The sequence below is a fragment of the Giraffa tippelskirchi genome, chromosome 14 (assembly GCF_054371585.1).
Source record: "Giraffa tippelskirchi isolate mGirTip1 chromosome 14, T2T-mGirTip1v1.2.pri, whole genome shotgun sequence".
Classification (NCBI taxonomy): Eukaryota; Metazoa; Chordata; class Mammalia; order Artiodactyla; family Giraffidae; genus Giraffa; species Giraffa tippelskirchi.
This window is the reverse complement of record NC_137288.1, coordinates 43206436-43234236: the sequence shown is the minus strand read 5'-3', so window position 1 is coordinate 43234236 and position 27801 is coordinate 43206436. Positions and strand designations below refer to the sequence as shown.

The 27801-nt window shown below is 39.6% G+C and overlaps 1 protein-coding gene, 1 long non-coding RNA gene and 1 pseudogene across 9 annotated transcripts; 2 read left to right on the top strand and 1 right to left on the bottom strand.

The window, feature by feature from the left end:
• Positions 1–283: 283 nt before the first annotated feature.
• Positions 284–6514, bottom strand: LOC145534677 (uncharacterized). The gene is made up of 2 exons (XR_014074864.1): positions 3992–6514; positions 284–3452 (listed from the first exon to the last, which is right to left on the bottom strand). It is a non-coding gene; the product is annotated as an uncharacterized LOC145534677 (long non-coding RNA).
• On the top strand, positions 290–21599 carry PSMA8 (proteasome 20S subunit alpha 8). 8 transcript variants are annotated; one of them, XM_081562729.1, is made up of 8 exons: positions 290–494; positions 1158–1225; positions 9515–9641; positions 11187–11311; positions 14524–14646; positions 18881–19000; positions 19129–19191; positions 21199–21599. In XM_081562729.1, the coding sequence occupies exons 2-8, from the start codon at positions 1211–1213 to the stop codon at positions 21289–21291; spliced, it is 666 nt and encodes a 221-aa protein (XP_081418855.1). In that variant the 5' UTR covers positions 290–494; positions 1158–1210; the 3' UTR covers positions 21292–21599. The 8 variants fall into 8 exon arrangements, with proteins under 8 accessions (XP_081418855.1, XP_081418858.1, XP_081418850.1 ...); XM_081562730.1 differs by lacking the exon at positions 290–494 and adding an exon at positions 4537–4704 and having other exon boundaries at positions 1158–1315; XM_081562731.1 differs by lacking the exons at positions 290–494; positions 1158–1225 and adding exons at positions 3803–3830; positions 4537–4704.
• Positions 8316–9256, top strand: LOC145534674 (zinc finger protein 75D-like; annotated as a pseudogene).
• Positions 21600–27801: the final 6202 nt, after the last annotated feature.

Below are 27801 nucleotides of genomic sequence, written 5' to 3'. Positions count from 1 at the left end.
GGATTGAACCTGCGTCTCCTGCGTCTTCTGCATTGGCAGGAGGATTCTTTACCAATGCACCACCTGAGAAAGACCTATTCTCACTATTAAGCCCTAATCTTTGAGACAGTTTTCACAACCCCATCCTGGAGCAATACCAGGGTCAGAAAACCGGGACACGGGAACCAGGACCTAAGGGTAACAATGGAACAGGATCACAGTCGATTCGCCCTTACCACCTCTCACCCGCGGAAGGACTCGAGAACGCCGAGGCGCTTGCAAACACTTCCGGCGGCGTCTTGAGGAGCGTGCACAAGCGCTTCCGGATAGCACGTGGCCGCTGGCCCCGCTTCTGCTTGCTCCTGGCTGCGATAGCGTGGGACGCTCAGCTGGAATAGGGGTAGAGGTGCACGATGGCGTCTCGGTATGACCGGGCGATCACTGTCTTCTCCCCGGACGGACACCTGTTTCAAGTGGAATATGCCCAGGAAGCGGTAAAGAAAGGCTCCACCGCGGTGAGCGAGCAACTTTTCTTGGCCATCGGCCCCTCCTTGTGTCAGGCCTTTATTACTCCACCGTCCCAGCCCACCGCTGGATGTGGAGGGACCGGAAAAGAGTCCCCTACGTGTGAAAATTGCCTCCTTTCCTTATCAAGGGAGGTGTTGTTTCTGAAATTCGGGTTGGAAACAGCGAAGTTGAAAGTTGGTAGATTTCTTAGGTTTCCGTTGTTGCAACTGCCATTAACAGTCGCCATAGACATGTACCTGGGGCGAAGGGGGGGTGGTGAGGTGCGGGGGGTGTTTTGTAGCCTTGACTGTAGAAGAGACTTTTTTTTCAAACTTCAAGCTTTTTATTTTGTATTGAGGTATAGCGGATTAACAATGTTGTGGTATTTTCAGGTGGACAGCAAAGGGACTCAGCCATGTATATACCTGCATCCGTTCTCGCCTAACCGCCCCCGCCCCTCCCCCTCCATTGGCGGTTGGCACATAACATTGAGTACAGTTGCATGTGGTGTATAATAGGTCCTTGTTGGTTATCCGTTTTGCAAATAGCAGTGTGTACAGTGACCTTCCCAAACTCCCTAACTATCCCTTCCGTCCCCCACCAAACAGAAATTCGTTCTCTAAGTCTGTATCTTTCTGTTCTGTAAGTTCATTTGTATCATTTCTTTTTAGATTCCACATATAAGGGATATCATACCATATTTCTTCTTGTGGAAGAGAGATTAATGCTGTGTCTGACAGTAAGGAAAGAAAAGACTTCTTTCAGCCTGTAGCATCCTACCTGAATGCACGCTACCCACTTCCTCAGGATTTGGCAGACACGTGGAAAAGTAACAATTACAGTAAAAATAAAAAAATTGAATATATCTGTCAATGAAATGTGGCCTAAATCGATGTGAAATTAAATCTTTGTGGAGAAAAATGGTTGAAATGGCTAACCTACTCAGACATTTTCACCTGTTAAAAATGTTTGTCAAAAAATTCACTCCTGAATATGTAGCGAGCTACAGATTTTTAAGCCCCCAAAATCTCCACTCTTTTGCCATTTCCCACTTTTGGTTTGGTTGTTATAAAGGAGAGTATACCCTCCTTTAAACTGATATATCCATATTTCTGAAAAACTTTAAAATACTCAGGGTAGCAGTAGTACTCCTGCCAAGGTTTAATTACGTTTAATAATCTTAGTGATTTATAAAAATTAAAAAGGACAAAAATGGTCTGGTGACCAAAAATCTGTTACCCCAAATCTCCCAAATCCTAGCCATTGGGTTCAGGAGAATTTGATGTTTTAAAATCTTTCGAATTTCATGAGCATGTTTGTTGTGTATCTTGGAAAAGGAGACACCAGCTATGAGAATACACAGTGAATTTCTAAGTCTAGCAATGTCTATATTTTCTCTCGCTTTCCATACCAACTTAGTTATGGAAGGAAATAATTCACTTTTATTATAAATCTATCAAATGTGAAGTGGTAAAAAAAATAACACTAGAAGGAATCTTATCATCATTTTTAAAGTATTTTTCTATTTAATTGGGCCCTCTAGTTTTACTTCTGTTTTGTAAGTAATTCTTTTAGAATTGTAAATTTAAGAAAAGCCTGATGTAGCTTAAACCAAAGGGGTACCGTTTTGATAAAAACAAGAAGTTATATAATCCCCAGCATGGCATGAAGCATATGGTAAGAAAATAATGCCCCAGTTTTAGAGCCTAAAATAAAGGGAGTAATGGGAGAAGACTGAGGTGTAATAAGAAACCGCATTGGCTATTTAAAATGTTTTAAGAATGCTATAGAACTGATTGATAGTTCCTTTGTAATGAGCTGTAAAAGGGTAATGATATAAAAATACCTGTAGTGGGCATTTTTAAAGATACATTGCAAGGAGGAGACAGTTCTTTCTCAGGATTCTGAATTATAATTTGCATCTTTGTTTAGAGTTATTCATTGTGTTTCCTTTAGGGTGCTATGACTTGTCACGTGGGGTAAAGTTTATAATGGGACTTGTTTATTAAGATATGTCAGAGAAGATTCTGTCTGTAAATGACAGTTGACATGATGAGTTTTAAATAAGCCAAGGTTGGCCAGTTTTGACCAATATGAAGATGTGATATTATTTAGTAATACAAAAAGTTATATGGGCTGCAACTAGAGACCCTGGGTTCTGCGTTCTTCTTGATGGTTATCTTACAGAATGAAGTGAGGCAAGATGCCTGTTTTCTTTTTCCTTAGTTCCCTTTTTATATAAATGAAAAATATGTTTGAATAACATTTTAGAGAGGTAATACCTTTCTTTTTAGGAAAGGAAAAAAATGAACCCCTCACAGTATTCCCATGGAAATGATAAGATTTATTATCGTTCTTCATTCTGTCCTTTCCCTGACCCCCAAACTGTTATTAGCTCCATATTTCCTACTTTATCAAACCCCAGATCCACAATCTGGCCATCAAAGTCTTCCATGATCCACTTTAATTAAGGGTGCAGTTTTGTGGTTTTACCAATATATGCTTCTGCCCTTGCAGGTGGGGAGAGCAGAAAACACCTCTGTCACTCTCCATCTTACTTATTCTCTAAGAATCTCTGCACATTTCTCTCCTTTGTGGAGCCATCTCTGATCCACTCCAGTCATCATGGATCTCTTGGTTCTCTGAATTTATCATCTGTACCACAGAATAGTGTATAGTATTTACTGTTTGGCCTCATGGGCTTCCCTGGTGGCTCAATTGGTGGAGAATTTTCCTGCAGTGCAGGAGACCTGGTTTCAATCCCTGGGATGGGAAGATTGCCTGGAGGAGGGCATGGCAACCCACTCCAGTTTTCTTGCCTGGAGAATCCCCATGAACAGATGAGCCTAGTGGGCTACAGTCCAGGGGGTCGTAAAGAGTCGGACACAACTGAGCACCTGAGCACAGCACATTTGGCCTCATATTCTCTTTAATGTCAGATATTCTTAATAATCTTCTCACTTCAACTGGATAGTAAGACCTTGGTAAAGAATCCACCTGCAACGCAGGAGACCCCGGTTTGATTCCTGGTTCAGGAAGATCTGCTGCAGAAGGGATAGGCTACTCACTCCAGTATGCTTGGGCTTCCCTTGTGGCTCAGCTGGTAAAGAATCCGCCTGCATTGTGGGAGACCTGGATTCGATCCCTGGGTTGGGAAGATCCCCTGGAGAAAAGAAAGGCTACCCATTCCAGTATTCTGGCCTGGAGAATTCCATGGATTGTATAGTCCATGGGGTCGCAAAGAGTTGGACAGAACTGAGCAACTTTCACTTTCGAGAATCTAAATGGTGTAATACCTTTTGTACTTCTACTGCAGGATATACAGTGGAGGAGCTGAGAAAGAAGTAAGCTACCATTTTAAGTAATACTCATTTTCCCTCACATATTTCATGTACATTGTCTTACATTGCATGCTCAATCACACAGTCATGTCCAACTCTTTACTACCCCATGGACTGTAGCCCGCCAGGCTCCTCTGTCCATGGAAGTTTTCAAGCAAGAATACTGGAATGGGTTGCCATTTCCTACTCTGGGGGGTCTTCCCAACCCAGGGATGGAACCTGCGTCTCCTGCATCTTCTGTGTTGGCAGGTGGATTCTTTACCACTGAGCCACCATTAAGAACAGTGTTTAATCCCCTTTTTAATGTATGTGGAGGCTGTGACTCAGAAGCTTTCATAACTTGGTAAGGGTGCCCAGCCAGAAAGTCATAGAGTCCATATTCTCACTTAAGTTTTTCTGGTTCCAAAGCCTTTGCTCTTTGTGTTGCACCATGTGATTTATTCCGTAAATGTTTGTATATTAATTATCTGTCAACATCTTAAATGTGGAAGCTAGATATGTATCATGTAAAGCAATTAACTTCTCTAAGCTTCAGTTTTTTAAATAGTAAAATAGGCATCAAAATAGTGCCTGCTTCATAGAGTTGATGTGAGAATTGAATTGAGGCAATAATATGTGTTCACCATCTTGCAGTGTCTGGTTCACAGCAAGTACTTAGTGAATGGTAGCTATTATTCCTTACTACCCCTTTGTTTTCTTTTTCCTTCAGTTTTGTCTGTAGCTCTTCCAGCACTTCCCTTTACTATTTAAAGACATTTTTGTTTAACACTTAACACCTGCCAAATGTGGTACAAGGTCCTGCGGTTTCACAGCGGACAGTAGAGACTCCATCTCTGGCCTCAGAGAGCTTGCTCTCTACCAGGAATGTTGGATGACTGTGAGTATGTAGTCCTAAGTATTATAATGGGAGATTGTGAGGCATTGTGGGAACTCTAGGTATTAGGTCCTAGGTCCATGGTCCCCATGAGGAAGGATGTAATGTTTACGTAGACACCTGAAAGATGAAGTTAGCCAGATGAAAAAGTGGAAGGGGAAAGAGAGGAGTATTATAGACAAAAAGAACTGACATGTGAGAAGACCAAGTAGGAAAATACAACTGAAAGGCACTCAGGATTGCTGAAGCAATGGAAAAATGGGAAGAGGTGAAGCCAGAAACAGGAGCCAGCCTGTGGAATGCTTTTAAGGGAATAAGACGACTTGAAGGGTTTTGATGTGGCTATTATTGTTCTGTCTTTCTAATAACAGACTCCATTTGTCCCACCAAAGAGGTACTCACACGACCCTAGAAATGTCATTCATAGTTTCTGTCTTCCTGCAATAAGCAAGTGACAGAAATCTAGCCAGTATAAGTCCATAGAGCAGGACTTTTCTAGCTAGAGATACTGGTAGCTTTTTTCCTCTGGAGAACTATTGGGATATGAGTCCAGGGTTCCCATTTTTTTTCCTGTAGAGATAAAGCATGTCTGCATTAAGAGAGCAGAAAGCTGATAATACAGAAGTAAATATTACAGTCCCTAGATCCTTCTGTCCCAAGTCTACTTCTATGTTGTCTTGGTTTGCCTAGTGAGAAGTGTTCCCTACTAATAAAAGTTTTAAGTGGGGGAGTGCAATAGTACGATTTTCTTTTCTTTTTTCTTCATATTTTTATTTTTCAGAGATTTCTCAGACTGCATCGTGGTCAGTGGCTTAGGTGAAATCAAGGAAGCGGGGAAACCGCATGGGAGTCTGTGGAAGTAGCTCAGATGAAAGATGATAGGTGTTGTTACTAGGGTTGGGGCAAAAATGCATATACGGCAGATCTAGAGAAAATTCCATGGTATATTTGGATGGTTTTGGGGGTTGGGGAAGGAGAAAATGTATTGGAGGGAGGAGTCAGAGAAGGTGCCTCTGTTTCTGGATTTTATCTCTTGGTATATGGCACTGCCGTGTTTTTTTTTTTTTTTTTTTTTAAGGCAATCTGAAGCATTAATTGACAACGCTTGTAGGATCTGTAGTCAGCAGCCTCAAAAATGGCCTTTAATGATCCCCACCTTCTGGTGTTTGTTCCCTCAAGTAACCCTTTCCCTGTATGTGAGCTGAACCTAGTGAGTGGCTTCTAAGGAATGGAATGGGAAAAGTGATGGAACATCACTTCACATGTTGGGTTTCAGATGGTGACTTACTTCATCTCTTGCTTGCTTACCCTGGTGGAGCCCAGGTGGCATGTTGTGATTTGTCATATGGAGGGTTCTGTACAGCAAGGCACTGAGGGAAGCGTTTCTGTTAAAAACCCAGTATGGAACAAAACCCAGTGTGGACCTGAGGTCCTTAGTCCAGCAGTCCACAAGGAACTGAAGCTTGTTAACAATCTTGTGAGTGAGCTTGTGAAGATTCTCCCTCATGAGCCAGGAGATGAGTGCAGTGCTGGGTGACAGCTTGGTGGCAGCCTTGTGAGAGACTGAACTTAGCTAAACTGTCCAGATTCCTGACCTACAGCTGAATATACATGTTTGGAAATCAAGAGACTGATCTAGGCTGGAGATACTAATTTTAAAGTGTATCCTTTCTCTCCTCAGCTTAAAACCTATGTTGAAGGTCAAGTAAATAAGTATTCTTGAGTACCCTTCTTCACTCAAGAAAATAAAATACATACATGAATCAATAAAGAAGTGATGCAAAAAATAAATAAATAAATAAAATAAAATACAGGCTACAGACCATGTAGAGGGTGGACTAAAGCCATAAGGGACCTTAATGACCTATGTGTAGTCCACCTTGGCTAAACATTGGGAGGAGGGGGATAGAAAGCAGGTTGCTGTTAACTGAGGTGAAGACAGTATTTGGCCTTGAAAGGATTAAGAGAGAGAGGCAGAATTGAAATAAAATGGTGTTTAATATTTTGTTTAAAATAAGAGAGACTTAGCCATGTGTTCAAATGTTGGTGAAAGTTGCTCAGTCATGTCCGACTTTTTGCAATCCCATGGACTATACAATCCATGGAATTCTCCAGGCCAGAATACTGGAGTGGGTAGCCTTTCCCTTCTCCAGGGGATCTTCCCAAACCAGGGGTCGAACCCAGGTCTCCCTCATTGCAGGCGGATTCTTTACCAGCTGAGCTACAAGGGAGGCCCACAAGCCCACAAGGGAAGCCACAAGGGACTTCCCTGGTGGCTCAGACAGTAAAGCGTCTGTCTCCAATGCAGGAGACGCGGGTTCAGTCCCTGAGTCGGGAAGATCTCCTGGAGAAGGAAATGGCACCCCTCTCCAGTATTCTTTCCTGGAAAATCCCATGGACGGAGGAGCCTGGTAGGCTAGAGTCCATGGGATCGCAAAGAGTCAGACACGACTGAGCGACTTCACTCACTTCAAATGTTGGTGAGAAAAACTCTGGAGAGAAAGCTGAGGTTTATTTGTTTTTAGGTTTATTGATTTATTTTAAACTTTTTATTATGGAATATTTTACATTTACAAAGATATAGAGGGAATAGTATAATGAACTTCTGTATACCCATTACGCAGCACCAGTAATTATCAACATTTTACCAGTCTGTTTAACCTTTCCTGATTTTTCCTGTCTCCAGTGGAGTAATTTTAAATGAAATTTCCATTGAGATCATTGTAGATTCACATGCAGTTGTAAAAAGTAAAACATAAGAGTCCCTAGTATACTTTCTGCGTTTTCTGCCAATAATAACATTTTGTAAAATGGTACAGTGTCACAACCAGGATATTGATGTTGATATTTTATTCAGAATTCTCCAGTTTGACTTGGACTTATTTGCTGTGTACATTCCTGTATGCACAGTCAAGATACTAACCAGTTCCAGCTCCACAATTCCATATGTTGCTCTTATTTAACCACACCCAACTCTTTATTTACCTTCTCTACCAAACTGACTTACCCATAGCCCTAATCCCTGGCAGCATTCATCTATCCTCTATGTGCAAAATTTTGTAACTTCAAAATGTTATTTAAATGACATCATGCAGTATGAAACGTTTTGGCATTTGCTTTCTTCCCTTGAGTTTCATCCAGGTTGTTGCATGTATCACTGTTTTATTGCAAGTAGTGTTCCATGGTATGGATGTACCATAGTGTTTAATTAACTATTCATGTATTAGAGAACATTTTAGTTGTTTCCAGTTTGGAGTTTTTACGAATAAAGGTACATTCATAGCACGCTTTTGTGTGAACATGCTTTTACTTCTCTGATAAAATCTCCCAAGTGTACAGTTACTGCTACTGCTAAGTCGCTTCAGTCGTGTCCGACTCTGTGCGACCCCATGGATGGCAGCCTACCAGGCTCCCACGTCCCTGGGATTCTCCAGGCTAGAACGCTGGAGTTGGTTGCCATTTCCTTCTCCAATGCGTGAAAGTGAAAAGTGAAAGTGAAGTTTTGATACAATGGAAAGGAGCACCTCTAAAGGTCCAGGAAGTGAAGGCTTTCATCTTCCCAGAAGGATAAAGGAAGAAGATTGTTTTATTGATCTTGTTCCAGACCAGACTGGGCTTGAGTTGTCACATCTGGAGCTGGTGGTGTATCCAGCACAGGAGCAGAATTGTTCCTAGATCAGAGTGATGACAGTAGATCTGAAAGTTGCCGTCCAGGAGCTGGGAAAGGAGGCAGTGCTCCTGGGAGAAGCAGCAGAGGCCCCAGGCTTCCAGCTGAAGCCAGCGGAGTCCCAGCCAGTGGGCATGTCCCGGGAGGAAGAAGTTTGGAATATACACCAGAGTCTACAAGAGCCACTGAGCAGGAATAACCACAAAGAACCTGAGCCTGTGTGTGAGAGGGTGGTACCTACTTACCAGATCCTAGCCCTTCCTGAGCAAACAAACACCAAAGACTGGACAGTGGCACCTGAGTTCATCTTGCCTGAGTTCCAGAGTTTGTTGACATTTGAGGAAGTGGCCATATACTTTTCCCAGGAAGAATGGGAACTACTGGATCCCACTCAGAAAGCCCTCTACAATGACGTAATGCCCGAAAACTACGAGACTGTCATCTCTCTAGCATTATTTGTGCTCCCCAAACTTAAAGTGATCTCCTGTTTAGAGCAAGGGGAAGAGCCATATATATATTCAAGGATCTCCAGTGTTCAAAGACAATCCTGGAGAGCTGCTTTCAGAGATAAAGCTGAAAAATGACATGGAAAATCATCAACCTATGTGTCTTTCTGACTTAGAAATACAAGTACAATTACTAGATTGTATGTTAATTGCCTGTTTTATAAAAAGCTGCCAAATTGTCTGCATATGGCCCCTAATCCTTATCCCTCCTAACTGTGAGATATATGGAAGAGCTTTCAGGATTTTATCTACTTCACATTCTATACTGCTTCTACTACCACCTGTACTGGTACTGCCCATTCTATAAGAAATGCCCATGTATTCCCAGCATCTTCTTTCATTTGGGTGAACATTGTTCTGTTTTTATATAGTACTCCCTTAGGTGTAGGAGATTAGGACGGTCGTGTAGTTTCAGCACTGGTGGTGTATTCTAGTTTATACCTATTTGTCTTTGCTTTGAGTTTGGGAAATGGACTTCCTGTAAGCCTATACTTGTATGTCTTGATTTTTCTTAGAAGTCTATTTTTCTCTTTTATATTGAAGGTTTAAGGAAAAGCCTTTTCCTGTAAGTCATTTGTTAGAATAATTTGATTTTAGGTGTTAAAATGGCCAGCTCATTTTTTTTATAATGACTCAACAGGTTGGAATTCGAGGTACTAATATAGTTGTGCTCGGGGTCGAAAAAAAATCCGTTGCCAAGCTTCAAGATGAAAGAACTGTGAGGAAGATTTGTGCCCTTGATGACCATGTCTGCATGGCTTTTGCAGGTACTTGTGGGCTTACAGTAATGATGCAGAGTGTGTTGGTGTTTTAGGTAACACAGCTGGCCCCACTGTAGCTGATACATAATATTAATACATCATAAATATACTATACTCCATTTCTCATTAAACATAAATAGTATGTCGTATATTTTTTGGGGAAATCACAACTTTATAAACCAAGATTTCTGATAATGAGTTTTCTACATATGATACTTTTATTTTTCTATAGTTTTGGATCATATCAGTATTTACAATGTAAAGAAATACTGTACTTCAGTATCTCCTTTCTTATATTTTTAAATGGAGTGAAGCTTTAGCCTATAGGGTAGGCTAAGTCAATCTATCACCATTTCTTTCTCTCAGATAACCTTTGCAAAGAGAAAAGAATCAATTTCTTCTCTTTAAGTGTCTGATTGTAATTCATACCCTACTCCTGAGTGTTAGAGTGGTTCTCAACAGTAGCATGTTCTGACAGCTTCTTCATGGGTTACTGTTAACTATCTTCAGGAGCTAACCATTCTTCCACGTTTGTAGAAACACATTTTGAAATGGTGTGGACAGGAAACAAGAGTTTGTGACTGCAGGAGACTGATTGCTTATGTGAGAAATGGCTGTTTCAGAGATTTTGTGAATGAGATTTTTGAGCAATATGATATTAAGAGAGTGGAGAAAGAAAGTAAATGGTGATGAAAAGGTCAAATGCCAAAAAGTCTTCAATACAAATGTTTGTAATCATTTGAATCCATTTAAGTGTTTGGTCATTTTGATAGAAACATCTTCTATCTCCTCTTAGAAGTGTTAAGAATTCATCACATGATGTCTTGGTATGATAAAAGCAAGATGTAAGTTTTTTCTTTCCTTCTTTCTTGTTTTTTGGCTGTACACCTTGTGGCATCCTAGTTCCCTGACCAGGAATCGAACCCAGGCCCTCGGCAATGGACGTGCCAGAGTCCTCACCATTCGACCGCCAGCAAATTCCCTTCTTTTTCTGTTTTAATGTTCTTGATTTTCAAACCCCTAATCTTAGACAAAAAGCTGACAAGTGGCATGTCACAGTTATGTTGAATGCAGATTGAGTTTGTGTTTGATAGTGAAGTTTAGTTGTTTTCATAAGAAATCCAGCTTACTTTATGGTTTAGGTGATAAGTAGCTTGGTTCTGGAATCAGGATAGATGGTCAGCTTTTGAACAAATCTGCCACTGATACTGTCTCAAAAAAGCTTTTAAAATTTGACTACAGAGTTTGTTTTTTTTTTTAATAAAACCTAATAATCAAACTAGCTACTGTAAATTAAACCATCTTGATCTTTGGGAAATAGGTTACTTAACATTCATGTTTAAATATTATTTAAAACAATTTTCTTTAAAAAGTAAATAAGAATGGATCAATGAAGGAAACAAAGCAACTCAGGATGAGTGATACTCTATTTCATAAATTCTTTATTATGGACTTATATTGGAAAAAACAAAGAATGTTACAGGAAAAATATCATGGTGGCCAAAACACTTTTAACAAGGAAGACTTCATTCTTCTTTACTCTTTTTATAGGACTGACTGCTGATGCAAGAGTAGTAATAAACAGAGCTCGTGTGGAGTGCCAGAGTCATAAGCTTACAGTTGAGGACCCAGTCACTGTAGAATATATAACTCGCTTCATAGCAACCTTAAAGCAGGTAAGCCAGTATTCCAACAGATTTCTTCAAGTGTTCTTTTTTCCACCATGATGGGTCCTATCATGGGAATACTAGTCACTCCAACCATAAAGTCTGTGAAAATGTACTAAATTCCTTATTATTTCTCACTTCACACTCAGATTCTTATTCCAGTGATGTGGATTGATCACTAGAAATCTCAATCAGTATCAATTCTGAGAATTAAATATAAAAAGCAACAACGAGTGACCTTTTAAGATTTCTGTAGGTCAGAGATGTAGCAGTAAGACACCATTTTTATTTATTTTATTTATTTTTTAATTAATTTATTTTAGTTGGAGGCTAATTACTTTACAATATTGTAAAGGTTTTTGTATTGTATGGTTTTTGCCATACATTGACATGAATCAGCCATGGGTTTACATGTGTTCCCCATCCTGAACCCCCCTCCCACCTCCCTCCCCATCCCATCCCTCTGGGTCATCCCATTGCCCCAGCCCTGAGCACTTGTCTCATGCATCAAACCTGGACTGGCCTTCTGTTTCACATATGATAATATACATGTTTCGATGCTATCCTCTCAGATCGTCCCACCCTCACCTTCTCCCACAGAGTTCAAAAGACTGTTCTATGCATCTGAAGACACCATTTTTAAAATTTTCCACAGAAATACCTGATTTTCGTCTACAAAGCTAAACACAACTGATCAGGTTTAGATATTATGTCTTCTGAATCCATGTGTCGATACATGATTTGACCTTTAGTATAATCATGATGCATACAAATATTGCTTCATTTGTTATCATTTTCTTTGTTATTTATCCACAGCAACATAGTTCTTAACACTCCCCATCCTACCTATGTTGCGCTGTCTCTAACCGCTGTCCCCTGATGATTTAGGTTGCTCCCGGTTCTTCTTTCCTTTTCCCCTTCCCTCCCCCATGCCCTCTTTCTGCTTCTCTTGTTGCCTCTTTCTCTCAGTCTGCTACTTTAATAACATTATTCTATCTTGGTCACAGTTTTTTCTTTTTTGAATTATATTGTTAAATTAATTTTCAGTCTGGGATTCCTAGATTAAAGGTTGTAATTAGTTTTAAGACTTTTGTTATATGTAGCTAAATTGCTTTCTAAAAAGATTGAACAAATTTTTATCGTACAACTAGCAGTACATAAATATATCCCTAAGGAATCATCAGCATTGGGTTTTTCATTTTTCTTTTATTTTGCAAATAAGTATAGCATAGTATTGTAATAGTTGTTTTAATTTGTATTTTATAATTAGTAGTGAGGTCAGTTTTTTCCCCACGTTTGTTTGCTATTTTCATCTCTCCTAGTGTAAACTGTCTTTTCTTTTGACAGGCACTCTAGCAGTTAAGAATTTGCTCCCAGGAGCCAGAAATTTGGGGTTTAAATCCTGGCTTTGCTACTTCCTAGTTAATGCCCTGGGCAAACCATTTAGCCTGTTTTGCCTCAATTTCCTTATTTATAAAATTAACATTACAATGATGTTTGTTGAGTTGCAATATATAGTACACTTAAAGGATTTAGAATACTTCCTGGGATGAATTTTACTATTTGTTTTTACATAGAGACTTTTTATAGGTGCTATATATTCTAGAAATTAAATTTTTAAATTTCATACTTATAAGAAATGGCCCTATTTTGTTTTTTTAGAATTTAATTCGTTTCAACAAAGTTCAACATTTTTATATTGTTCTGTTTTTCTTTCTTCATTGCTTTGACTTTCCCAAGTTAAAAGGTACTCACCAAAAGCCAAGGTACACAAGGTTCCCAGTTAAGGTTTTTAGGTTTTCTTTTGGAAATATAAAAACTATTATGCATGGAACATTTATAGAAACATGCATTGTGAATCTGTAACAGTGGTGTTGCTACAGAGGAGAAGCCTGAGGCTCTGAAACAAAAGTTGTCCTCATGTACACCTTTTGTTCTTTTAAATGATTTTAACCTGTGCATGTATTTCTTCTTCATGCTGGGGATGCAGCTTCGATTCCTGGTGGAGGAACTAAGATCCCACGTGCGTCCGAATGGCCAAAACAAAACAAAAAAGTGGTTGCTTAAGCAAACAAAGTAAAAGTTTCTTTCCTTTAAGGTATATTTACAAAACATCTACTTCATACCTAGGTGTGAACTAGGAACATTAGGGAATACAGAGAAAAAAGACAAACCCTATTCTTTCAGAGTTTATGCTGTAACTCACTATTTGCATTCAAAATTTAAAGTGGCTTTGGAAATTCCCTGGCAATCCAGTGATTAGGATTCTGGCTTCCACTGCTGGGGGTGGGGGCATTTTGAACTAAGATCCCACAAGTTGTGTGGCATGGCTGAAGAAAAATCAAACAAAACAGCCCCAAATTTAAAGTGGCTTGTAAATATATATATAATAACATTAAAATTAAAAACAAATTATGCAGACAGTCCAAAAAGAAAGCTAGTCTAAAGCATCTCAGGCCAGAGTTCATACAGTTGCCTACAAATGTGGTCCTGAGTTTTCTACCATGGCTGCCTCTCTGCACAACTTCTGTGGATGCCAGTCTCAGAATTTGTGTGAATTCCACTCCCTCGGACACAAATTCAGAAAGTTCCTAGCACCAAAATAAAAAGATAAAACTGGTTTCCAGTGCTCCATTGTCAGTGAGGAAAAACATGCTTTTTCTTCAAGAGAAACAAAAGTTTCTTGTTTTGAGACTGAAAGAAATGTCTTAGTTGGATTTTTATGTGGCGATAAGAGCATACTGAACAGAATATACTTGGTAATAATAGTATCAAGTAGGAATACTTGATAATAACAACAGTGTCCCTCACAGTGAAACCAAGGCCGTGCTTCGCACAGCTCACTGAAAACAACTCTGTTGAGAAGCAAAACGATATGACATGCACAGTTCTCTGTAATAGGAAAAGGGTTACAAGCTAGTTATGCTACCAAACTTATATAAGGCAACAGGAAAAACAAATTTGACACCATACATAAGAAACACATGATTTCATTTTACAAGACTGTCATTATTTACTTTTTAAAATTTTCATCATGGATTGAGGTTACTACAGAAAAGTTCAGCAAGAGAATCTTGAAGTTATACAAAATAGAAATTAATAAAGATCATTTTATCAGGAATACTGTATTTACTATTAGAAATTGTTATTTGATAAGTAATAGTGTTGTCCTTTCTTTGGCCTCATACAGAAAGTAGTCATGAAGACATTTTACTTTTCAGAAATACACTCAGAGCAATGGACGAAGGCCTTTTGGTATTTCTGCCTTGATTGTAGGTTTTGATGATGATGGTATCCCAAGATTATATCAGACTGATCCCTCTGGTACTTACCATGCTTGGAAGGTGAGTCAGGAATTTGTTCATGTCTTTTAGAATTTGAGGGTTATACTTGTTGGACAGCATCACTGGCTCAATGGACATGAGTTTGAGCAAACTCCGGGAGATGGTGAAGGACAGGGAGGCCTGGCATACTGCAGTCCAGGTCGCAAAGAGTTGGACACAACTTAGAGACTGAACAACAGCCGAGAAGCGTTTTTATTTCAAAGCCAGTTAGGAAAATAATGGAGATTGCTTAATTTTCGGCGAGTTTATTTATCATCTGGGTCTGAAACTGCTTTGCTGTGGTGGTGTAAGGCCAGGTGGTGGGGGGGGAGGGTGTAAACAGCACGAGCATGTGCGCACACACGTGTACACTGTGCTGTCATCGTTTTACTGATTTTATGTATTGCACTTTCTTATAAGATTTTGGTTGAAGGAAGCATTATGCAACTTAAAAAAATCATCTATAACAAAAAATCTTGGAAACTTTTTTATTCTACGTGTTTGAAGTAAAACTTTTATCTTATGTGTTTTTTTTTTTAAGTTTTCACCACTAGTTACTAGCAAGACTGGAATTAGAACTCAGGGTCTCCTGCTTCTTAGTGCAGGGTCTGTCCTCTACTTCATGCTACTTCCTTCAAGCCAAATGATTCTCTCTCTATAGTATATAAATTCTGATAGCCAGCCTTTCAATGTGGAGTAAAATCTAGTGGTTTTTATTTTTATTTAGGGGTGTGCCCTCTGGCACTTTGTTAAACACAAGGTCAAGTTTCTCTGTCTTGTTTCTTGTTTGTTTGTTTCTGGGTTTTGTTGTTTTTCACTCTGACCTAGTATACCACGCGGCCTGGTAAGATGGTACTGTGGACTGCTGAGAACACGGCTGTGTCATCACCGTGGAATGACGACACTTTGCAGTGCTAGGTTGTAGTCTTACAAGGTGCAGTTAGAGGACATGTGAAATAGATAGTAGAGATTTTTGCACATTAGAGTAACATGATCTGATTTATATTTTAAAAGTATCTCTCATTGAGAATAGATTGTAGGGCAGAAGCAGGCAAACGAGTTGCACACGTGCTCAGTCACTTCTGTCCTGTACAGCTCTTTGTGACCCCATGGACAGTAGACCGCCAGGCTCCTCTGTCCGTGGGATTCTCCAGGCAAGAATACTGGAGTGGGTTCTTGCCATGCCATCCTCCAGGGGAATCTTTCCAACTCGGGGATTGAATTCGCATCTGCCTGCGTCTCCTACATTGCAGGTGGATTCTTCACCCACTGAGCCACAAGTTAGAGGACTCTTAATAATAAGTGAAATCAGATTTAGATCAGGGGCATTGGCAGTGAAAAGTGGGGATAAATCCAGCCTAGTCTGTAAAGGAGGAGAACCCAGAGAGTAATATCCTGGATCCCGAGTGAAAACAGGATTCCAAGAAGAGTTGATCAGCCAAGTCAGCACCACTGATAAATCAAGTAAGAAAAGGGCTGTGCTATGATTGAATTTGGCAACATTCAAGTCATTGGTGACCTTGGCAAGAACAACTTGGATAAAGCGATGGTGATAAGCCTCTAAGGCCAAGCTTTTTGCTGTGTTGGTAATACTTTAAACAGGAACAAAGTTAATATGTCGTGTACTTCAGAACAGTGTTTCTCAAAGTGTATTTCTTTGGATGTTAATATATGTAACTTAAACTGTTTAAGGCTAATTAATTTGGGAAGATGTTTTTCTAAAGAAATTTAATAAATTTTCTTAAGTTCTGCCTGTTCTAAAAGGCATTGTAAATATTCTAGAAGCAGTTTAAGTTGTTCCCAAGATTACTTTAATTTGGAACCCTTTTATCATAGATCCTCTCTCCACACTGGTGTTCTTTGGAAAATACCATTTAGCCATCAGTAAAAGCCATTTAACCATCGTTTTTAGTAAGTGCGTTGGGGATCAGCATTTGTTGAAGGGAAGGGAACAAGATGAGGCTGAGGGAAAAGTGAGCCTGCAGTGTAATCTCTGTAAAGGCCTCATCAGCCCTGTGGGAAGCCCTGGGTTGGGTAGCTCTTTCAGAGTTGTTTCAAGTTGGGGTGGGGGGACTGGGCATTAATAGCTCTTCATCAGTCAGTCATTGGATTTGGGCCAACTCTGGACAGTACAAGACCTTAGGTGAGATAGCTCTTGTTAACAAAGGCACCTCACAAAGTGAAGAGCTGAGGGCCGTGTGTGCTTGGCACTTCCAGCAGCTGGAGGAATAAAGCTTTCATTTCTGAAGGGGAGTGGGGCAGCACATCCCAGGATCCACTCAGAGGTGTATTTGTGAATTACTGTTCTCAGCTCCTAACCACCGGGATGTGATGATCCTTAATACAGAAGGATTTATCTTTCCTGCATAATGAGAAGGTTGAAGTAGGCAGTTACTGGTGTTTGTCTGTTTTATTATCTTAGTCTTTTCTGATGCTCCCAAGGTAGTTACTAGACCTCCAGCCAACATGTCTGCATTATAGGCAGCAGAGATTCCTAGAAGGTTCATCCAGTTACTTCCACTTGTATATTCCTTTTGGTAACAGAGGGTAGGACATGACATTTTTCAGCAGGCACATTGCCTGGAGTTCTGTCACAGAGGAAGAATGAATACTGGGGTTGGCAGCTACTATTCTTTGCCACAGAAATCATCATTAATCTGGACAGGCAGGCAGGAAAAACATTGCAAACCCATCAAGAGTCTGTTGAAATGAGCTTGAATGGGTAATGGGGTTGGAGGGAGGGTGGAGTTATAAATGTGGTAAGAAGCAGCTAGATTTTAGGAAACCAGTCAAATAGGTTAGGGGTTAAAGAATTCTGACATCAGCAATTGGAAGCATTGGACAGGAAAGTCACCAGGCATTTACAAGGTGACTTTTAAAGGCTCAGTGAGATTTTTGGATAAACCACTACCTTATGTACTTTCTCTCCAGGCAGCAGCCAGTTAGTTGACCAAAACAAACTTGAAGCTAATAAACTACGAAGTCACACCAGGCCAAAGGGTTTACCTTTGATCATAATGAAATTTCCCTGGTAGCTCAGTCACTAAAGAATCTGCCTGCAGTGCAGGAGACCCGGGTTCGATCCCTGGGTTGGGAAGATCCCCTGGAGAAGGAAATGGCGGCCCACTCCAGTATCCTTGCCTGGAAAATCTCATGGACAGAGGAGCTTGGTGGACTGCAGTCCATAGGGTCACAAAGAGTTAGACATGACTGAGCAACTGAACTGAACTGAACTAGTGGATAGAGGCTGCAAAACATCCTGCAATGCACAGGATAGCCCCCCACCACAGCAAAGTTATCCAGTCCAAATTGTCGGCTCTTTTAACCTTTTCAACCCTTCATTTCTTTCTCCATGAATTAGAGTTAGTAATAGTACCTATTTAATTGTTTTTGTGATGGTTAAGATGAGAGTAATCAATTTAAAATGCTTAACATGGTGCCTGGCACATTGTGTTCTGTTAATAAAAATTACTGTTGTTATCATTATCATCACTAGTACTCATCTGGATATTTACACTGAATGGAAAGAACAGGCTATATATTACCTGTAGCCATGCAGCCAGGGAGATGCTTTTGCCTCTTCCCTTCATGTGATGAAAATTTCTGAAAAACCAAGAAAAATGGGGAATAGAACAGAAGCACCCCTTCTTGCTTATAGTCAGAGGAGATAATGCACAGTCCTGTTCAAAGAAACACCTTCACACTGATGTCCTTTTAGTTTTCTTTTTGCATCATATTGCAGGTATATCTCCTTTCCTCTTTACATCTTTTCGAGTTTCAACTCTTTCAATCTTTTTTGACTACTAAGGACTTGGGAACCATTAAGGAAATAGAAAGCACTGGCCAGGACAAGGCATTGGTGTATTTGAAAATAAGTCATGCCATCATCTCAGATTATTCATATGATTTATTCATATAAATTACTATATAAATATAAATTTATTTAATAATATATTAAATATTCAACATTTAATATAAATTTGTTTTTATTATTTAATATAAATTTATTTATATATATATTTATTTATATTATATAAATATAAATTATCATGCCATCATCTCAGATTATTCATTTAATTTATTCATGTAAATCAAATGAGCTACTGAAATGTTTGCTAAATCTTCGAACTACAATTTTCATTTAGTAATTATGCTAAGTAATAGTGGAATAAACTCTATACCCCTAAACTTCACTTAGTAACCATAAATTCATTCATATTGCAGTGGTATTAATAATTATCTTCTGTCTTTCAAGGCAAATGCAATAGGTCGAAGTGCCAAAACTGTCCGAGAATTTCTGGAAAAGAATTACACAGAAGATGCCATAGCAAATGACAGTGAAGCTATCAAATTAGCAATAAGAGCTTTGCTCGAAGTAAGTGATCTAATAATAAATAATAATAAAGCATATACAGAAAAGCATGGTTTTTTTCCCTCATTCAGTTGTTATTAAAACACAGACCTTCCTGAAGTAATTGTAAAATTGTACTTGTTTTACATTAGATTGTCCAGTCTGGTGGAAAAAACATTGAACTCGCTATAATAAGAAGAAACCAACCTTTGAAGGTAAGTCATTAACCAAAGAGGAAAAATACCTGTAGTATAAGGCATTTTGACAAAATTTAGTATGTTGCTGACACCTGTGAATCTTTATTACAAGCTTGAAACCTCCATTGGCATCCATTGACACTATGATGACTTCTGTTTTACTTCTGTAGACTAACAGTCACTAATCTGTACATGCTTACTACACAAAGCAGTTATCTCTCCCTAGCCCTCTGTGAAGTCCTGGGGGTGCTGAGATCTATGTATAGGCCTATCCCACTTAGTACATGTTCTTAAAAGTAGGAACCCCTACTGAGTCCGTCCCATATAGGGTCAGTGTACTGTATTCCCTGTGGAGATTCATTCCTGGCACCATATAGCAAACAGTCACTCTTGTTGTCTTTTTAGATCTGAAATCAAGATTAGCTTCCAGTGTCATTCAGCTGCCATTTATATAATTGTTGGCCCTCTAGGCTTCTAACATAATGTTATCCTTCATTATGTTAAAAAAAAAAAAAACACCCTTTCTTGATTGCCTACTGGTTTTTATCTGATTTCTCTACTTTCCACTTAGGAGTGCCTTAAGCTTCTGTAAGACTTGCATTTTAATATCTAGTTGAGATCATCTTTCCATATTTCTTTATGTCAAGTCTAGCATTATCAGTTGTACACCTTTAGTCAGCCATTGTGTGTTAAAACTGCTGGACCACAAAGTAAATTGTCCAGAACACTGCAATAAATTGTTCCAAACATTGTGATAGAGAACTCATTGGTAAAGAACATTTGAAATGTGACTGACTGTTCATTAGGTAGAGCTTCACACTGTGTGCCAACTAGCTCTTTAGCCGAGAGAGTACAAAAGCACTTGCATGGCAAACTATATGAAAAATGTGCCCGAAAGGAGTATTTTACATATACTCTTTCTTTTGTGTTAAGGAAAATATTTCCAGGGGAAATAGTGTTAAAATCAGTGCTGTGTGGAGTAGTGGTCTTGGTTTTTGGAGTTTTGTTGTTGTTTTGACACCAGTGGGTGGGGATGCAAGGACAGGGCAGGAGCAAGTTTCAGTGAGTAAGAGAAGGGGGCCACGGGGGCTGGGGCTGCCTCTGTAGGGCTCCACGTAAACAACCAGGGCGCCGAGCAGAGTATGGAGATGGTAGGGGGCAGGTTGTCACCTCTGCTTCCAGGACTCAGGGACAGCTGTGCCAATACCACAGGGACACAGAAGCACTGAGTCCACAGTCAGCTGTCCAGCCCCATGACATACATATGTACACAGCTGGATAAGCGCGCACGCACAAGATACACGTGTCTTGTATTTTTCAGGGGTAGGATGGTGCGCATCCTGGCGGCAGGGTTACACTGCCCCTGCACGTGCCATTCCCCAGTAGGCTGGCGAGTGAGCAGAGCCTGTGCTTCAGGGTTAGATAGATCTGGGTTTAATTCCCAGCAGATGCATTTGTCTAACAGTATGATCTTGAGCAAGTTGCTCCCATCTTTGATTTTAAGTAAAATAAAACTGATCTAAGTAAAATCAAAACTCTTCTGTTCTCTACTTTGTTTGGGAGTTATAAACAAAGCACCATGAAAATCATCATTTTCCTACCTCTTTGGCTAGTCCAGGAGCTGAGAAAATAAACAAACCCTAATGAGAATCACAGTGGGATGGGGTGGGAGTTCAGTAATCAGTTATTTTTTCACAAAGACAATAAGCTTTGCATTCAAATGTGTTCAGAATTATATCCATATATAGGATATGAAACCCAATATTGCATTTCCTGGCTTTTTATTTTAGCACAATGATAGTGGAAATGTTGTAGAGTTCTAGTTTTGTCCATAATTGCTATAATTAAGCTACTTCTGAAATATTTCATCATGTACTTGAAGTTATAAGATATAGTTATAAATAATAAATACAATTATAAAATATAATTGGGTTCATAGACATTATAAATATTTAGAAACTGTTGCTACAATTATTTGATTTTTAAATAAAAAACTTTGATTTTTAAAATTTTTTCTCTTTTCAGATGTTTACTGCCAAAGAAATTGAATTACAAGTAAATGAGATAGAAAAGGAAAAAGAAGAAGCAGAGAAGAAAAAATCAAAGAAGACCACCTAATTCTTAGGAAAAACACTGGGATATTTTAATATTTCCTTGTACTCAGAATTACTTAGTGAAATTTTAAAGGAAATAAGTTAATATGCAACATTACATTTAGTAGTTACATGTTGTGTTGAGAATGTCATACTTGTGACATTCATCTATGACAAACATACATGATTATGAAGATTTTTTTTGAAAAGAGTTCAGTAATTGTTGAAAGCAGTCATGACCTTACATAAGCCTGAAACTATATTTTATAACTTTCTCAGTATGTTACTTTTTTCATATATGCAAATTCAATTAAAATTTTTTAAACTAAAAAATAATTTGGTGCCATTCGCACATTGACTGTCAGGTAGAGATAGCTATTCCAAAATAAACTGAATATAATATTGAGTTGCATTTCTAGATAAAAATATCCTTGTGTTGGTGAAGTGCCAAACTTTTGTCAGTGCCTAATCTTTAAGGGAGCTTCCTAGGCAGTGCTAGTGGTAAATCTGCCTGCGAATGCAGGAGATGTAAGACACATGGGTTCAATCCCTGGGTCGGGAAGATCCCCTGGAGGAGGGCATGGCAACCCACTCCAGTATTCTTGCCTGGAGAATCCCATGGACAGAGGAGCCTGGCGGGCCATGGTCCATGGGGTCGCAAAGTTGGACAGAACAGTAGCAAATTAGCATGTGTTGTCATATTTATTTTACAAGTTGCAGTACAGTCATCCGTTGGTGTCGGCCCCTTGTGAACACCAAAATCTGCAGATGCTCAAGACCCTTGTACAACAAAATGGTGGAGTATTTGCATGAGCCTACACACATCCTCTTGTATACTTTATTTTTTCTTCCAATTTTATTGAGATATAATTGATAAGGGCTTCCCTCGTGGCTCTGCTGGTAAATAATCCACCTGCAATGTGGGAGACCTGGGTTTGATCCTTGGGTTGGGAAGATCCCCTGGAGAAGAGAACGGCGACCCACTCTAGTATTCTGGCCTGGAGAATTCCATGGACTGTATAGTCCACGGGGTCGCAAAGAGTCGGACACAACTGAGTGACTTTCACTTTCATGTAAAAATAGAGATTCTGACTATGTATTATGGGCTTCCCAGGTGGCACTAGTGGTAAAGAACCCGCCTGCCAATGCAGGAGACATGGGTTCAATCTCTGGGTCTGGAAGATCCCCTGGAGAAGGAAATGGCAACCCCTCCAGTATTCTTGCCTAGAGAATCCCATGGACAGAGGAGCCTGGCGGGCTACAGTCCATAGAGTCGCAAAGAGCTGGACACAACTGAAGCATGCAGGTAATTGATATGCAACATGGTATAAGCTTTAAGGCATACAGCATAATGATTTGATTTATATACATTAATTAAGAAGTGATTGTCACATTAAGTTTTAGTGGACTTCCAAGTTTAGTGAACATCTCACATAGATACAAAATGAAAGAAGCAAAAAAGTACCTTTTTGTTGTAGAGAACTCACAATTTACTCTGCAGAGCTTTCATAAATAATATACAGCAGTGTGAATTACATATTTATCACATTGCACATTATAGACATAGTACTTATGTATCTTATAACTGGAAGTTTGTGCCTCTTTGACTGCCTTGATCCAGTTGCCCCTTCCTCCAGTTCCTGCTTCTGATAAACACAAATCTGATCTCTTTTTATGAGTGAGTGAAGTGAGTATGTCTTAGAAGTATAACTGAACTACAACAGTATGTTAGTTCTTGCTACACAACGTAGTGATTTGATATTTCCAGCATTTCAAACTGATCACCCGAAGTCTGCTTACAATATGCCACTACACAGATACTACATAGTTGTTGATTGTATTCTCCACACTGTATGTTTCATAACCATGACTCATTTACTTTGCAATTGGAAGTTTGTACTTCTTAATCTCCTTCCTCTATTTCTTTCCTCCCTTTACCTCCCTCCTCTCTGACAACCACCTGTTTATTCTCTGTATCTATAACTCTGTTTCTCTTGTTTTTTGTTCATTTGTTTTGTAGATTGTATATATAAGTAAAATGCAGTACTTGTCTTTCTCTGTCTGACTTATTTCACTTAGCTTAATACCCTCTAGGGCTATCCACGTTGTCACAGTGGCAGGATTTCTTTTTTATGGCTGAGTAATATTCCATTGCGTGTTGGTATACGCATGTTTTCTTTATCCATTCATCTATTGATGGGCACTTTGGTTGCTTCCATACCATGGCTATTGTAAATAATACTGCAGTTAGCATAGGGGTGCATATATCTTTTCTAATTAGTGTGTGTGTTTGCTTTCTTAGGATAAATACCCAGGAGTGGAACTGCTTAATCATATGGTACTTCTACTTTAAATTTTTTTGAGGAATCCCCATACTGTTTTCCATAGGGGCTGCACCAATTCACATTCCCACCATCAGTACACAGGGTTCCCTTTTCTCCACATTCTCATCAACACTTGTTATTTGTTTTCTTTTGCATAACTGCCATTCTGAGAGGTGTGAGGTGGTATCTTGTGGTTTTGATTTGGATTTTCGTGATCATTAGGTGATGATTAGTGCTTCCCAGGTGGCATTAGGGGTAAAGAACCCACCTACCAGTGCAGGAGACAAAAAGAGACGCAGGTTCAATCCCTTGGTCAGGAAGACCCCCTGGAGAAGGAAATGGCAACCCACTCCAGTATTCTTGCCTGGAGAATCCCATGGACAGGGTAACCTGGTGGGCTACAGTCCTTGGGGTCACAAAGAGTCAGACACAACTGAGTGACTTAGCACAGCACAGATGATTAGTGATTTTTGAGCATCTTTTCATGTGCCTGTTGGTCATCTGTATGTCTTCCCTAATGTTTTCTGCCCTTGTTGAACATAGAGTGATGGGAAGGCACCACATAATTGTTGAATATGTCAGCGTATTTCATGCATGGTCCCTGAAAGTGGATTCAGACCCTGGTTAAGTCAAAATGAGGGGACCTCCAGAAAGAGAGGGATGTGTTGCTATCCCACACATGGCCCTGGGAAGCCATCTCATGAAAGTGCATTCACCTACTGCTCATCCTCACCAAACATTCTCTTCATGCTAAGTGAAAGTCAGAGTTGCTCAGTCGTGTCTGACTCTTTGTGACCCCATGGACTGTAGAGTCCATGGAATTCTCCAGGCCACAATACTAGAGTGGGTAGCCTTTCCCTTCTGCAGGGGATCTTCCCAACTCAGGGATTGAACACATGTTTCCTGCATTGCAGGCAGATTCTTTACCAGCTGAGCCACAAGGGAAGCCCAAGAACACTGGAGTGGGTAGCCTATCCCTTTTCCAGCGGATATTCCCAACCCAGGGATCGAACGCAGGTCTCTTGCATTGCAGGCAGATTCTTTACCAGCTGAGCTATCAGGAATTAAAAAGATACGGTCCTTTTCTTGAAGAGGTCACAGTACCAAATAATTGAGCCCATTCTTATGAGTTATATGAATAATGAAAAGTGTATTTCCCTTAAATCTGTAGATTTTAATAATGGAGTATGGAGTATGTTGCTAGTAGTTTCTGGAATAACATTTAAATCTTCCCTAGTAAAACACACAACACTAGACCTTAAAGGAAATAAGATGTATTTTTTGTTAATAAACAAAAAGGGGATGATACCTTCCTCTCTCCATTTCCACCTCTAATCTGAGGACAGGGCCTTTTCTACCTCTGGATGTGTTTGGCTGTACATGGATACAATGTTAATTACTCTCTTCTGAACCATACCTCAGCTGTGTGGGTCCCATGTATCCAAGATGTGGGGTGAGGGGAGGAATGGGGACAATCATCCTAATGATTCGGTTGTAATTCCACCCCTTACTTTTACTAAACCACCACTCGCACATTGCTTACTACATGCCACTGTCTTGAGTTGCTTGCAAACATGAACTCCCCGAATTCTCTCACCTTTAATGAGACACGTTGTGTGGTTTATGCCTAAAGCGCTGATGCTTACAGGGTTTCGCATCACTGCTGTCCATCAAAATGGACACATTTCTCCCCAGTCTTCCTCACAAGGCTGTATCATAAGAGGCGAAAGCTTTAATATCACATCGGCTTTATTCCTCCTGTAACTGGTATGAGCATCAGATTGTTTTTGACTCGATTGCTTTGTTTTACTTTGGAAATCTAAGTATTGTTTTGGTCAGGTTTTGCTGATTTATACATATATCTATTTTTTTTAATGTGAAGTTTTAACCAAACTATGGGGCTTCCCCCTGACTCAGTGGGTAAAATATCTTGCAGTGCAGGAGACACTGGAGACCCAGGTTCGAGCCCTGGGTCAGGAAGATCCCCTGGAGGAGGAAATGGCAAACCACTCCAGTATTCTTGCCTGGAGAATCCTATGGACAGAAGATCCTGGTGGTCTACAGTCCAGGGAGCTGCAAAGGGACATGACTGAGTGATTAACTTTAACCAAAATATACTCAAACATTATTGCTATTTAAAATGTCAGTTTTCTTTTGTTGGAAAAATGCAATATGCAAGCACTTTGTGCTTTTTCTCCCTTGTATCCTCAAACTGAGATGATCACAAATATTTGGTTCTGGGGATCGGCTAGACAACTTCTCTTTCCATTGTTAGGTTATCATTAACTAGATAGTCTGAAAAAACTCCCTCACTACAGGCAAAGAAACAAACATTGGATAAACTCTAACAAATCTAAGTATACACCCTTTAAATGCAGAACTGAACTCACAGGAAGAGAGGGAAATCCCTGAGGCCAAAACCAGAAGTGGGTTTGAGAATCAGAGAAGCATCTGAGCAGATGTCAGTGCTGCCCAGGAGAAAGCTGGACTGGTACAGGGAGTGAGCAAACTAAGGATAAGACCCCCCCCAAAAAAGACTTAAAAACACATCTACCCTCACTGGGTTACGGACAATCGGTCATCCATCTGGAGAGAAAGACAGTGGAATCTCTACTTGATACTGTTTAAACAAATCAATGTCAAATGAATTAAAGACCTAAACATAAAACTTTTAGAATCCAGGAAAAGATGAGACCTTGTTTCTAAACAAGATACAAAAAGTGCTAAGACTTAAGGAAGAGATGGATAATGCAACTAGCTGAAAATGTAAGCTTCTCTACATCAAAAGATGCCATAAAGAAAGAAGATACCATGTAGTTTCCTACGTGGGAAACTAGGAATAAAATAAATAAATATAAAAAATAAATAAAAATATATACAATAAGATAAAAACCTTAAGAAAACTAGGAATAAAGCCACCATATGATCCAACAATCCCACTCCTAGGCATATACCCTGAGGAAACCAAAACTGAAAAAGACACAGGTAACCCATTGTTCAATGCAGCACTATTTACAATAGCTAGAACATGGAAGCAACCTAGATGTCCATCAAAAGATGAATGGATAAAGAAGTTGTGGTGCATGTTACTCAGCCATAAAAAGGAACGCATTTGAGTCAGTTCTAATGAGGTGGATGAACCTAGAGCCTAGTACATACACAGAGTGAAGTAAGTCAGAAAGAGAAAGATAAATATCATACTCTAATGCATATACATGGAATCTAGAAAAATTGTACTGAAAAATTTATTTACAGGGCAGCAATGGCAAAACAGACATAAAGAATAGACTTGTGGACATGGGGAGAGGGGAGGAGAGGGTGAGATGTATGGAAAGAGTAACATGGAAACTTACATTACCATATGTAAAATAGACAGCCAAGGGGAATTTGCTGTATGGCTCAGGAAACTCAAAACAGGGGCTCTGTATCAACCTACAGGGGTGGGATAGGGAGGGATATGAGAGGGAGGCTCAAAAGGGAGGGGATATATGTATAACTATGGCTGATTCATGTTGAGGTTTGACAGAAAACAACAAAAGTTTGTAAAGCAATTATCCTTCAATTAAAAAGTAAATTAAAAAAAAAAAGAATGTGAAAAGATTGGCCCCATGGGGGAAGATGTTCGTAACATGTAACTGATAAAGGGTATGTATCTGGAGTTTATACAGGACTGGTTCAAAGGAATAAAGGACACCATGCAACAGAAAAATGGATGGACCATTTAAACAGACATTTCACAGAGAGGACACCTGAATGATTTTCTCTTCTTGAGGAGCTTATTAAATGAAGCTCTGCCCTAATCCAGGACATACATATTGTAACTGCGATGAGACACTATTTCACAGCCATCATCAAGTTGGCAAAAACTAACACTGTATAAAATGTCAGTGAGCATTTAGAGCCCAAGAAACTCCAGTATACTGCTATTGGACTTTGGACTACTACACCCGCTTTGGGTAGCAAGGTAGTGAGAGCTAGGAAGTCAAAGAGGCATGTGTCCTTCAGCCAGTAATTCCACTCTGAAATATGCAGCCTACAGAAAACTCCACTATATGTGCATAAAGACAATCACCTACAAACGCATTGCTTGTGATAGAAAAAGAATTAGAAATAACCTAATACTCATCAACAGGAGAATGACTGAATAAATCACGATTTATTCATGCAGGAGCATACCATACAGCAGGGAAAAAGCAGGCATTACCGTTACA

Bases quoted from the DNA above. Each gene is read 5' to 3' on its own strand.
- PSMA8 (XM_081562726.1), top strand. From the start codon at position 393: ATGGCGTCTCGGTATGACCGGGCGATCACTGTCTTCTCCCCGGACGGA. The intron at 495-9,514 runs GTGAGCGAGCAA...ATGACTCAACAG, and splicing joins TAAAGAAAGGCTCCACCGCG to GTTGGAATTCGAGGTACTAA. The intron at 19,192-21,198 runs GTAAGTCATTAA...TTCTCTTTTCAG, and splicing joins GAAGAAACCAACCTTTGAAG to ATGTTTACTGCCAAAGAAAT.